Here is a 13741-nt window from a genome sequence, read left to right as displayed (position 1 = left end):
TGGAGGACGCAAAGGACCCATTAGAGGGGCTGGAAGCTCACTGCGTCTGACAGAAAGAGAAGGGACCCTCGGCCAGTGGAGACCCTGGAGCTGGTCCCTGTGTGCCCATCCACACACAGGCACTGGAATGGGTGGACATTCCCCCTGCCTCAGTGCCCCTGCCCCAGCCATTGCGACCACCATTCCCCCTCAGCTCCTTCCTCCTCCTCCCTTCAGTCCCTTCACCTCACTCCCTTCCTCCCAAACCCCCCTCTCACTTCAGCCCCCACCTCGAGCACCCAAAACCCAAACCCCTCCTTCCCTCTCCTCACGGCCGCCTCCATCTTGCTCCCCCCGCCTGCGCTCCTCCTGCCGGCAGGGGGCGCTGCCGCAGCGCGGGGCGCCCCGTGGCGGCGGGGGCGCCGCTCTCTCCGCCCGCGGGAGGCGGCGGGGCGGGCCGCGGGCTCGGCGTGAGGCGGGCGGCGGGGCCGGGCGCGGGGAGTCGCGGCCCCGCTGGAGCCGCCGCGGGGCCTTGCGGGAGCAGCATGGCCGCCAGCCTGTGGATGGGGGACGTGAGTGTCCGGCCGGGACCCGCGCGGGGGGCTTTGTGCGGCGGGCAGCGGGGGCGGCCTGGCTGGCGGGAGGAGGGAGAGCAGCGGCCGCGGCGGCGGCGCCGAGGAGAGCGGGGTTGGGGTGCGCTGAGCGGCGGGCACCCGCACACTGACACCTGCACAGAGACCCTCACACTGACACCCGCACACTGACACCCGCACACTGACCGGCTGCACCCGCACACTGACACCTGCACACTGACACCCGCACAGACACCCTCACACTGACACCCTCACACTGACACCCGCACACTGACACCCGCACACTGACACCCGCACACTGACCGGCTGCACCCGCACACTGACACCTGCACAGACACCCGCACACTGACACCCGCACACTGACCGGCTGCACCCGCACACTGACACCCGCACAGACACCCTCACACTGACACCCGCACAGACACCCTCACACTGACACCCGCACAGTGACCGGCTGCACCCGCACACTGACACCCGCACACTGACTGACTGATACCCTCCCGCACTGACACCCCCATAAGCTCCTGGAGTGACCGACCCTCTCCTGTGCACGCTGGCAGGCTCACAGGCTCACACCCAGCCGGAGGCTCTGACCCCAGCCCAGCACACTGGTGAGCAGTTACACACCCACAGACACAGTCAGACACACACACTGTGAATGACCCTTGTTGCACCCATGGCACTTACACCAGAGCCCCGGCTGCCTGTGCTCACACTGATGCGCACTAATGTGTGCTCACACTTTGCTGGCCTGTGCACTTGCATGTGTGCAGGGTTTATACACTGCTTGTGTGCTTGTAGACACTTGCATGCTCATGGTCATACACTCTGAGGGCACCACTTACACACATGTGCTTGTGCTGCTCAGCTTGCACACTTGTGCACACACTTGCAGGCACTCACGTGCTTGGATGCACGTACCCGAGAGTACCCCACTCACTGTGGGTGCACTGACACACTTAGAAGGATTTGCAGTCTTCTGCGTGCACACACACTCGCGAGCACTTACACACACACAGCATCTCCCTCCTTCCTCCCTGCTTGTGCACCTGCAGCACGCTTACACTCGCAGGTGCTTCTCTCACTGCCTGCTCACAGTGACACGCACCACACAGTGTCCTTTGTTGTCCGCCCTTCACTCACGCTCCACATACCCTCATACTCATGTCCCTTCCCGTTTCCACTGTGCACACACACTTTCATACATGTATGAGTGTGAAACACATCTATACATGTATGAAGGTGTGTGTACTCACCCTAAGCGCATGGCACCCGTCACACTCTTGTCTGCATGTGCTCACATTGTACTCTATTGCCTGCACTGCCTGTGTCTATGACTTTCACACAGTCATATCCACAGTCCCACCACGATATCATGGTGTCCTTGCTGCCTGCCACATGCTGCACACACCTACTCAGAGCCAGGCGTGTGCAGTTACACCAGTGCGTGCAGTTACACCAGCGTATTTCCATGGTGCCTGTTACCTGCACACACATCTTCCTCCTCACAGACCCACAGCAGCACGTTGCCTGGGCCTGCCTGCACACACGAGTACCCTGTCGCCTTCCTCAGTCCCTCTCACATGTGTGTGGGGTCACTGAGGATCCTGCTGGGTGCTTCTCTCATACACACTCACAGCAGGTGTGCATTGCACGGACACACTGACACATCAGAGAGTCTTTTACTCCCTGCTGCTTGTGCAAGCAGACTCCATGGAGTTTGCTGTTTCTCTTTTACTCAAAGGGTTATTCACCACCTCTCCACCATAAAGCCATCTTTTCCAGTTACCCCTCTCACAAGCAACCTGTGGCTCTCTGGAACATACACAGCTAGCTTGTTAGTTACCTGTTGCCTTTATGAGTCTGGCTTTCCCGTGCACGCAGCCCACAGGATCACCCTCCGCACAGCACATCTGGACAGAGTAGTGCTGCTTCCTGCTTCTGGCACACGTAGCAGAGCCACTTCTGCTTTACACTCCCACTTCCACAGGGCATCTGCCACCTTTTGCACATGCTGGTGGGTGCAGTGTGGGCACTGCACAAGCCTGTGCATTCTGTCACTTGCACAAGTGACAAAGCCAGCTGGTACCTGGCAGGCACACCAACGTGCTCGAGGGCTGTCAGCTCCCACGAGGCCATCTGTCTGACTCACACAGGTGTAGAGATACTTAGAGGTGTATAAATGTATAGATGCGTGCAGTGCTCCCCATCAGGATGTCCCCTGCACAAAACCTTCATTTCAGTTAGCTCCCTCAGCACTTTCTGTTACAGAGAGGCATCCTTTTCCCCTCAGTCCCTTCATAGAATCCCAGCCTGGTTTGGGTTGGAAGGGACCTTAAAGCTTATCCAGTGCCATGGGCAGGGACAGCTTCCACTGGACCATGTTGCTCCAAGCTCCATCCAGCCTGGCCTTCCTCATACATTTGGTCCAATTGCAGCCCTGTTTCATGCTCTTCGGTCATTTACACCATACAGACACCTCCTCTCCAGCGTGTGCACTCACTGCCCTTCACACACCCTCTGACACTCCCCCTGCCACCCTGTCACCCATGACAAACACACGGTCAATTATAGGTCCCCCCTCTGAGTCCTGCCCTGTGTACCTCGTGTTCTGGGAGGTAGACAAAGCTCCGCAACCCCCTGCCCAGCTCCATGGGGACTGTTACCTGCCACCCGTTCCTCATAGCACCCCGACAATGCTGGCCCAGCCTCGGTGTGCACACAGAAGGAGCCTTGCCACCTCCTTGTCCCCTCCTCCGTGTCCTGAACGCTCAGTTTGTTGCTGTATGTTTTCTGAGTGGCTTTTGTCCTTCTGTGAAAGCTCCCTGTTCTCTGAAATTCATGCTGTCTCTTGGGTTCCACTTTGCAGACTGTTGAGCCTGGTTCATGCATGCCTGCTGGTTTTGAGTGGCATCGACCCTCTTAAATGAGTCTTCTTTTTGAAGTGTAAGGGTAAAATCCTTCTCAATAATGTTTTAACTGCTTAGGGGGACATTGACACAAAAATTCTCCTGTTTGTCGATGCCTGGGCCTAATTTTTCCTCTCTTGCTTTTATAGCTGGAGCCATATATGGATGAAAACTTTGTTTCAAGAGCCTTTGCCACCATGGGAGAGCTCGTACTGAGCGTAAAAATCATTCGAAACAGGTTGACAGGGTAACTGTTTATGCTTGTTCTCAGTTTGTTCTACCAGTGGATTGAGCCGTTTGCCCTCTGTGTGGCGTCACTGTGGTCCTGTCAGCATCAGGGTGATTGTCACATTGAGCTTTTCACCAGGGCTGCCACCAGTCTGGGTGTATGGTGGTAACGGTGAAGAGGACAGTTGCTGGCTCTTTGACCATCAGCAAGCCAAGGTTGAGCCCTCATGCTGCGGCACTTCAGCACTTGTTCAGAGAGGCGTGCTGTGCCAGACAGGCTCTCTTGGAGTTACACTGCCTGCGACTGGGCTGAAAGCTTCAGTGCCAGGCTGGCGTTCATCATGCCACTAGTGTGTGGTGCTGGCAGAGGTGGGAATTCTGCCTTCGATATTCTTGTAGATGTTGTCATTTCAGTTTTCAACTGGTTGGGACAATTGGGTGGGAAAACTTCTAGTGAATGAAAGCAGAAACTAAACTAATTGTGAGCCAAACTATTTGACATGACTTACTGGTAAGTAAGGGCTACCTTGACTTGAGATCAAGATTCCTTTGCTGGCTTCTTTTTGGGAGCTGCTGTCTGTCTTTTGAAACAGAAATGGTCTTAAGTATTGCAACTATAGCAAACTCTCTCCTGGTTATGTGAAATGTGTTTTAAATGTGAACTCTTTCTCTCTCCTGTGTCCTGTGTTCAGAATTCCAGCAGGCTATTGCTTTGTAGAGTTTGCAGATCTAGCTACTGCAGAGAAATGTTTACACAAAATCAATGGAAAACCGCTTCCTGGGGCTACACCGGTGAGTAACTGGAGTCAGGCAGTTGAGAACCACAGCTAGGAAGGAATAGATAGCACCAGAGCTGTATTTGGAATGGTTACAGACTAATTCAATAGTTAGCAAACTGGGATTCTCCTTTTCTTTCTAGTTAAAGTGATGAGCATAAAACTGCAAATGTTCTTATGCAGAAAAGTGTTGGAAAACCCACTCATTTCTGTGTGAATGGGATAAAATCCAGGTATAGATCTGGTGTGGTGTGAGGTTTTCTGTTTTCTTGTCTTTTTGAACCTTTTTACTCTTATCAAAGTTGTACCAATGCGAAAGAACAAGTTAAAAATAGATTGAGTATCCCTTCCACATTCCTCCACAGTCTCTCTCCAGTTGTAGCTCCATCTTAATTTGTCTCAGTGTGTAAGTCCTTACGTATGTACAAGATGAACTTGGGAGTTCATCCTGAGTTGTGAATAACTTGGATTTGCAAGAGAAATGTGACTTTTAAGCCTTGTGTTATTCTTGACTCTTAGCAAGCAAAAGTTACTCCAAACTATTTACAGTGCAGAAGGAGCTAGGCCATTGTGTAACTGCAGCATGTAACAAATGTCTCGGATATGTAAAAGGTAGTTAGGAGGAAGAAGAGTCACCGAGGTTAATTTTAGGCTGTTGACTTCAACGTGGAGTAGATTAAAATGGGATGGCTGACACAGCTGCCCGTTGTACCCACAGGAGCTGGCTGCAGGAGCTGGGATGACTGCTTCCTAAAGCAGCTCTAGAACTGCCTCAATTACACTGGGAGGTAGTCAAGTAAATTTATGATACCTCTTTCAGTGTAATTAATACCCTGAGCAGGAAACTGGGAAGTGCAGGTTGAGCCCTTTGGTCAGCTTCCTGAGAGGATGGTGGCCCCATCAGAAGGGGTAGATGAGAAGCCTGGAGGGATTTGTTTCACCTGCCCTGTTTAATACTCAGATCAGAGCCCATGATTAAAGGAAGTTAATCTTCCTCAATGCCTTCTTAGTCACCAGAGAGACAAAGAGAGCAGCTCCTGCAAGGAGTGAGACAATCACTGAAGTTTAGTTTCGGGAATAGCCACAGTTTAATTCCGAACGTGATGGTGTGTAGAGGGATGATGTATGTAGCACGAGTTAGGAGCTACAGATGTCAGAGAGCCAGTGCAGGCAGCCAGAATCAGTGTATTGTGTTGTTTCCTAATTGTGTGGCTTCACACAGAACATCTGAATGCATGGATTCATTTCTGCCTTGTTTCAGGCAAAGCGATTTAAACTGAATTATGCAACGTATGGGAAACAGCCTGATAACAGGTAAATGTTCAGTATTTAATATCAAGTTTGCTGGTTAATGCCTCTGTATCATTTGCCTTGCAAAGGGTATTCAAAACACACAAACCTACAAGTTCCTCAGTGCCAGTCTTTAGCAGAGGGAGGATAACTTACACTGCCTCTTGGGTTTATGCTTTGCTTTCTGTGTGGCACAGCAGATGTGTCAGGAGTGTCTTTGAAGTGTTTAAACTCTGTAGCACCAAAGTATCTCATTTGTGTATTATCATTTAAGATCAATACATTGGAAATAGCAAATCTATTAATGAGACCTTAATGTTTTCTTGCCCTGTTGGAAACCCAGAGATATCCTGACATCATCTTTCAATAGCAAGCAGTAGTGAATAGATGGGTTGTGCTGCTTGAATTGACTTGAAACACAATGTCAATAACAATTCTAAGTCACTGAAGCAACTTAGCTAGTGACACTCTGAATTATCCATTAGATGCTCTTTTAATATCACTTCTCTCTCTGCAGTTCAGGCTGTTAGCTGTCACTCAGGATGCCTTTTTGGTTTGTGTCGTTGTGCTTAAGAAGTTTTCTCTTGGTTTCTTTAGTCCAGAATATTCCCTTTTTGTGGGAGACCTGACTCCTGACGTCGATGATGGCATGTTGTATGAATTTTTTGTTAAAGTTTATCCCTCATGTAGAGGTGGCAAAGTCGTTTTGGACCAGGCAGGAGTATCCAAGTAAGTCATCTTTTAGTCATTCTTCTTTTTCTCTTCACGTGCAGCAACAGGAAAGATAGAATGCATTAAGGGGAAAAGCACAGTTGTATAAGCTTAGAATACAATGTCCTTGGATGTTCAGTTACAGTGTGCTTGGGTTCTGACAGTCCCCATAGCATCTTGTCACTCAGTGTGATGCCCTTTGTGTGTTGGCAGCATGTTACAGAACATGCTCAAGATCTCTCCTCTTTCTCACATAAGGTTCAGTCTTAGTCATGTTGGTTCGAAGGAATCTTTGGAGGTCTGTGGTCTGACCTCCCACTCTGAGCAGGATGGCTGCCAACATTCAATCAGGTCGGCCAGGAGTTGTGCAGCCTGGGAAACCTCCCTGGATGGGGATAATGCAATGTCTGGGCAGCCTGTTCCAGAGGTGTACAGCATCCTTAGTAATGAAGTCCTTCATGTACAACCTGAACCTCTTGCAGAGCTGCTCAGTCACCCTCTGGCTGTTAAGTATCGTGCTGTTACTGCCACCTCACCTGAGACCAGCACTGGGTGGGCTCCGAGCACCTCCTCCTCAGAGGTGTAAACCCAGGGGTTCTTGTTTTACTTCATCTCTGCCTACAAAAGAGCTGTTGGGTGATGTGAGTTGGACCAATAGTTGGGCTTCGGGAAGTGTTGGTAAGTGCAGGCCACAGGGAAAGGGAATCTGTGGTAGCTCTGGAAGTAGGAAAGGAGCAGGGACTTAAAGTCCTATTGCTAGGAAGAGCGTGGCTATCTCCCCTAGCAGCACCAGGGTGTTGCTGCCAGGGGCTTTGTTGTGACTTGTGCAGTTACTCAAAGTTGAGACAACTGCAAGTGTTGGTGTGGTGTGAGAGTGGAACCTGGGGCTTGTGGACGTGCCTAGTGGTAGATCAGGAAAGCTTCAAAGCTTTCCCCCAGCACCTCTTGTTGAGGCAAGAGAAGAGCCTGATGCCATAGAACTGTGTTGGCCTCTTTGCTTTCTGATGAGGGTGCAGCCTGGAGGGCTTCTGCTAACTGCAGGGACAGGACAGAATGTCCTGGCCACAAAGAAATGCTTTCTTGGTGGGTTTTCTTCTGTACTAAAACCTGGTTTAGCTACTGGTGTGCAAAAAACTCTCTCCCTTGCTGCACCCAGCATCTATTCCTATGCACTACATCCCACCTTTTATCTGTCCCATCTCTGGTTTGGAACTGCCAATCTTACTGCTTTCACTTACTCCTGGTCCCATCCAAAATGCTGCAGGAGTTCATGCCCACCATGGGGCAGGAACTGCTCTGTACTAGCTGCCAGTGGGGACCTACTATGAGCAGTACGTGATGCCACTTTCAAAAAAGCATGTTACGTGGTGTTGCAGAGTTCCCACGGAAGAGATAATGCGCTGTAAATGTACACCCTTGCTTACAGCCGGTGCTTTTCCCCAGGTAGACAAGCCCTTACCCTCCCAACCTCCTTCCTTCACCCAGATGGATTCCTCTTTCCCTCCCACACCTATGTCTTTGATCTTTCTGCTGCAGGAGGCAGCCCAGCCCATGCTGGGATCCTGGCACTGCCCTCTTGGGTGCTGTTGTATTGCTTCTGACTCACTACAGCAGCAGAAGCCCACGCAAAGGACCTTTGGGGTTGGAGGGGAATGCATATTGGCTGTTGTGCAGAGCTGCCAGCACCACAGTGCAGGATTGCTGCAGTCCAGGGCTTGCTGGCTGGGTGCTAGCCCTGTTCCAGTTGTGCTGTCAGAGCAGGTTTTAGCAACTTGATGTTGCTCATTTTCAGCTCCGCTCTTGAGAACACCAATGGGGTTGTGCCATTGTTCAGAGTAATAAAAGCCTATTTGAGTGTTTTCCTGGTGCAAAAAGGACTTGATTAGAAAGTCTATCTTAGTCAAGCCTACACACAAGTGATGTTCTCCTTCACAGCGGGGCAGTTTTAGCCATAAGCAGTGCCTCTGTCCTGTCAATCCTGTGCTGACTTGCAACCATGTAGATTATCTGTATCCTCCTGATGTAGGTTTGAGGCTTTGCTGCTGTTCATGCATTTCAACACAGCTTGTGTCAGCTTATTTCCAATTCCTCAGAATCCACTGGTGCAGCACTGTGTGCCTCTGCACCCTCACAGGGAAGAGCTCATCTCCATCTCCCCTCTAGCAGGTTAAAGCCATTCCCCTTGTCCTGTCCCTACAGGCCCTTGTCCAAAGCCCCTCTCCAGGCTTCTTGTAGCCCCTTTAGGCACTGGGAGCTGCTCTAAGGTCTCCACTAAAAGCAGGGACAGCCCTAGTGAAAACATTCCTTTTGCTGTGTTCTTCAACACCAATTTTGCCTTACCTGTAAATACATGTTTTTAAGTGGCTTCTTTTGCTGTTACTTCATTGGAGCTGTTCTGTATCTCTGCAGAGGTTACGGGTTTGTGAAGTTTACGGATGAGCTGGAACAGAAAAGAGCCCTGACCGAGTGTCAAGGAGCTGTGGGATTGGGCTCCAAACCTGTACGCTTGAGTGTGGCTATACCAAAAGCGTGAGTATAAGAGCAGGCAGGGGTTTACTAGAGCACTGTGAAGTGAAACCAATGTCTTCTAGTGCTTCGGCTACAATTCCTGGATGTTTCCATCCCAAAGTGAAGGAATACCCAGGGAACAATTAGCTAGAGTATCAGAATGCCCAGGAATCCCAAAGAATTCTAATGTTAGCTGGAGAGTTAAGCATTTAACACTGTTTTGGATTGTATACATTATTAAATACACACACACTATATTTAAATCTGATCATTTTTTGAAGTGTAATGTTCCTTTGTGTTAAATTGCAATTGTCTAAATCTGCTTCTTGATTTCTGGATAGCAAAGCTCAATGACCTTGCTAATTCTGTGATAATGTCTACTACATATAAGTCTTTTGGGGCAGGGATTAACTTTGTTTTCTGTGTTTGTTCAGAACCTGGTACAATGAGATCCTGCTCTGACTTGGGGCTCGTAGCACTAGGGTAATACGAATCATAGTAATTGCTCCCTATTTGAATAACATTTAGGTTTTCAGGCACCTCAGAAGTCTTGGGGGGATGAGGAAGAGAAAAAGGGGGTGTATCATGGTGAGAAGATTGCTGCTGTTTCCCTCCTACTTCTCACTTATTTCATCATTAGACATAGCTTGATGTGTGACATACTTCCATTTTCAAACAAGATTTGTCATCTCATTACTTTCCCATCTCAGTAATCTGGTGGGATTCCTAATTCCTTGGAGAAGAGCTGCCACTTGATGGCAGGGAATGGGGATTTCAGGCAACATACAGGCTATTTTAAATGGTTTTAATTAAGTATTTATTTCTTTTATTATTTGTAATCCTTTTCACTTTATGGGCGTTTCCAGCTCTGTGCATTGATGAACACAGATTCAGAGAGCCTGGGGTCAAGGAGTCATTGCTTTAAGCTTCTGCACAACTCTGTTCTTGCTAAAGAAAACCCCATTCCTTTTGCAAGGCTCTCAGTCTTTAGCTCTTCTTGTAAAGCAAGACTCAGTACCTGGTGGCAGGAAGCTGCAGAGCACTTCACTCCATCCTATTTATCAGAAGGAAAAAGGGACCCAGGAATCTGGATCATGGTTCAGGATTGTTGTAAACTGAGGCTCCTAGTCCTGAACTCTTCCCTTCACAAAGGCAGGAAGTGATTACTACATTGACTCATAAAGAATGAAAGCAATTAATAAAGATGAATATAGAAAAGGGCATTAACTGAAAGCACTTCTTTCTTCCTGCAAATGTATGCAAATGATAAATGCTGCTGCAGTGAATAGTGAATCTATTTTAAAGACTGAATTTGCATGTTAAACTAAGCCTTGCCTGTGCACCGTAGATACAAATCTCAAGCTCTTTCATTGCTTTTTTACCTGGGTTCATGCTTGGCAACTTAATTCCTGCTTTTTGGTTTTTTTTTCCAAGTAATCGTGTGAAAGCCATGGAGTACAACCAGATGTACAACTATAACTATAACCAGTATTACCAACAATATCACAACTACTACGCACAGTGGGGCTATGACCAGAACACGGGCAGTTACAGCTACAGCTATCCCCAGTATGGATACACCCAGAGCACAATCCAGGTAGGGCAGTGTGACGTACTCACTCTTCAGTGCTCTGTCAGCACAGAAACACCCCATAGCTTACAAAACAGTAATGGGTATATTTCATCATCAAGCTCTGGGGTCTTAATATGAGGGAGGCAAACTGTTTGCACACCCGGGTGTGTACTGTTGCCTTTTCTGGGGGGATATTGCTGGGACTGGAAGAGTAGAAAGGTCTGGAGGACACAAAGGGTCTCTTAATAGTTGTCATGGTAGAAAGGTTCTCTTGATATGGGCAGTTTTAGAGGGTAGAACAAATGAGGACAGCCACCCAGCTACACCGCGAGCACAGAAACTGCTGCCTCAGAAGTTTAGTGTGGGCTGGTTCAGCCTGGAGAGGAGAAGGCTCCTGAAGGGGAGACCTTAGAGCAGCTCCAGTGCCTAAAGGGGCTGCAGGAAACCTGGAGAGGAGCTTTGGACAAGGGCCTGTAGGGACAGGCCAAGGGGAATGGCTTGAACCTGCCAGAGGGGAGACTGAGATGAGCTCTTAGGCAGAAGCTCTTCCCTGTGAGGGTGCTGAGGCACTGGCCCAGGGTGCCCAGAGAAGCTGTGGCTGCCCCATCCCTGGCAGTGTTCAGCTGCTCCAGTGGAAGGTGTCCACTAGACATCATCATTGGATGAGCTTTAAGGTCCCTTCCAACTCAAACCACTCTCTGATTCTATTCTATGATTCTGTGATCTCCCCAATGGAGTCTGTTGGGAGTAGAACATAGGGCTTATGCGTGAAGAATTCTGTTGTCATCAGTCAGGTCTGTCAGTATGTGACAGCAGTGATCAGCAGGTGATGTCTGTAAAAGAAAAGGTAAATCTCTGCTGTCCTAAGGGTTTTGTTTTGCCTTGCAGACATATGAAGAAGTTGGTGAGGATGCATTGGAAGGTAAGTTTCTCAGACTCTATATTGAAGTTGTCTGTTCTGCACAGGTTAGAGACAGTCTTTCTCAACTTGGCCCTTCATTTCACTGTATGATGTACCTTCATCTTTGAGTAAATCTGAGGTCTGAGAAAATCAGCATCCTTGTTTTACAGTTGCTGCTCCTAGTCTGAACCTTGTGAGGACTGAAACTGACTCCCCCAGCACTGAGGTTTTAATCTGCTGTAGTGCTCAAACCTTTATCCTTTTGTAAAGTGTTTCTTTCTGTTATGCTACAAAAAACAATGGAGGTATTCGATTTTCCTGTAAAATCTTGGAATTTAGAAGCCAGGATACTTCACTGTGGTTTTAGCTTAAAAAGAAATCACATCAGTTAGCACAGTGATCGGGTACGTCCTTTAGCAGTCATTGCTTGAAGTGGGCCATGAAACCATATTGGTTTGGATAAATGTACAGCAGTTTTCGTTTATTAATGCAATAAAATAATCATTTCATAGTAGCAGTTCCACATGGCTGTCTTGAGTGGAATATGCACTGTGTAGTGTAGCTTATTCTTCCATGTGGTGACAGTAGAAAGCAGCTGGATCCTTTACAGGATCCATAGGTATCAGTATCGACATCAATGAGAAAGCCCTGAATGGCTTTTAAAGGCATTTCAGGAGGGGTTTTCCTGCTCTGAAACACACCAGTTCTATAGGTGGACTATCTCTGGGGTGTCTTTTTCTCATTGGTTAAATGAACAAGTTGAAATTTGGAGGAAAATTAAATAATCTATCACCAGTGTATCAGAACTGTATTCTGCTGCAATGTGTTAGGACACAACGCAGCTAATGCCAAACGTGTTTACAAGCCTTTTATTCCGGAGTGCTTGGTAGTTTTTCCTCCAGTCAGCTGGTTGCTTCACACTGTGCTAGTCACTCACTAACCTGTGTGATTGTGCTGCTCTGATAACCTGAGCTGCAGATTGTGGGTGTTGCTCGGTGAGCTTTACATCCTCTAAATGGTTTGGGGAATATGGTGAGTCAATGATTGGGAAATGTTGAAGCAGCAGCAGGATCGTGCCCTCTGGGTTCCTATCCAGCTCCAAAATGCTTTACAGACATTTCTTGCAAACAGCTGTCAACTCGGGGCTGTGTTCACATGTCATTCACTGGGTGTTGCTGCCACTCTTTGGGTTACTAACTGTGCAATGCTTTGAGATGTCCAAGGCTTTGGCAGATGAGCTCTGGTGACTCTTGTTGCAGCACCTACGGTCCCCAGCCATCCCCAGCAGCCACCCTGACCCCGTAGTGGAGGGAGCAGAACGGACCACGTGCCTGCGCCTCCGCTCCGCCACTTGGCAGTCGGTGCCTTAGTGCTCCCCACCTTCTTTGGCAGCTTAAGTGGCTACCCTGGGCTGCGAGGTGCAGGTACGCGTCCTCTCCGTTCACTCTGCTATGGGGGCAGTCACCACTGCAAAGAGGGACATACTTGGATGGTGTGGTTTCTTAACGTGTTGCAGAAAGGGCTGATCTGGTCAGGCTCACAACTGGGCAGGTGCTGGGAGTGTTTTGTGACTCTCCCCAGCTTTGTTTTAATCAAACTAACACATTTATGGGGTGTGGGTTTTCCTTCCTAAAGCTTTTGGTATGTGACCTATTTGTCTGTCTTTCCTCCTTTAGATCCAACGCCTCAGCTAGATGTCCATGAAGCAAACAAACAGTTTATGGAACAGAGTGAAGAGCTCTATGATGCCTTGATGGACTGTCATTGGCAGCCTTTGGACAGTGTTTCTTCAGAGATTCCAGCCGTGTTATAGCCTCAGGCTGAGGCACTGTGTCTGTGTGACAAGCCCGCCAGTGTGCTCCAGACTGTTAATGCTGCACCAGGACCCTGCAGTAGTGAGGGGTGGCCCTTTCTCCACCCAGGTCTGTTGCTCGAAGTACAGGAGGACTGTGGCCTTCCCTGTACGGAATGAGTATCATAGGAGCATCATGGTAAACTTTTATTCATGGGGAAAGTTAGAACTGCAACAGTTTTATTCCTTTTGTCTTGAAATGAACTCTTATTTGGGAATTGTAATTTATAGACTCTCAGCGAGATGGCACAGGGGAAAGACTCTGCTCCAACGTCCAATAAAAAAGTTGGTCTTTTAAGTAAAATCACCCTTTGCATTTGGTTCCTGCCCATCTTTCTGCTTTGCTGCCCATTTAACCATCTTCAGTTCTCTGATCCAATTCCCACGAATGGGTTCTTTTAAGGAATCATTGCTGGATACC

The 13741-nt window shown here is 48.7% G+C and overlaps 1 protein-coding gene across 1 annotated transcript; it reads left to right on the top strand.

Annotated features, from left to right (window-relative positions):
* Positions 1 to 524: 524 nt before the first annotated feature.
* Positions 525 to 13413, top strand: TRNAU1AP (tRNA selenocysteine 1 associated protein 1; the record flags this gene model as incomplete). Its single annotated transcript, XM_080632524.1, has 9 exons — positions 525 to 551; positions 3631 to 3728; positions 4402 to 4501; positions 5747 to 5799; positions 6373 to 6504; positions 8896 to 9015; positions 10429 to 10591; positions 11456 to 11489; positions 13145 to 13413. The coding sequence occupies 9 exons, from the start codon at positions 525 to 527 to the stop codon at positions 13279 to 13281; spliced, it is 864 nt and encodes a 287-aa protein (XP_080488650.1). The 3' UTR covers positions 13282 to 13413.
* Positions 13414 to 13741: the final 328 nt, after the last annotated feature.

The sequence above is a fragment of the Psittacula echo genome, assembly GCF_963264785.1.
Source record: "Psittacula echo genome assembly, chromosome: 21".
In the NCBI taxonomy this organism is placed as follows: domain Eukaryota; kingdom Metazoa; phylum Chordata; class Aves; order Psittaciformes; family Psittacidae; genus Psittacula; species Psittacula echo.
This window is presented reverse-complemented; position numbering and strand designations above follow the sequence as displayed.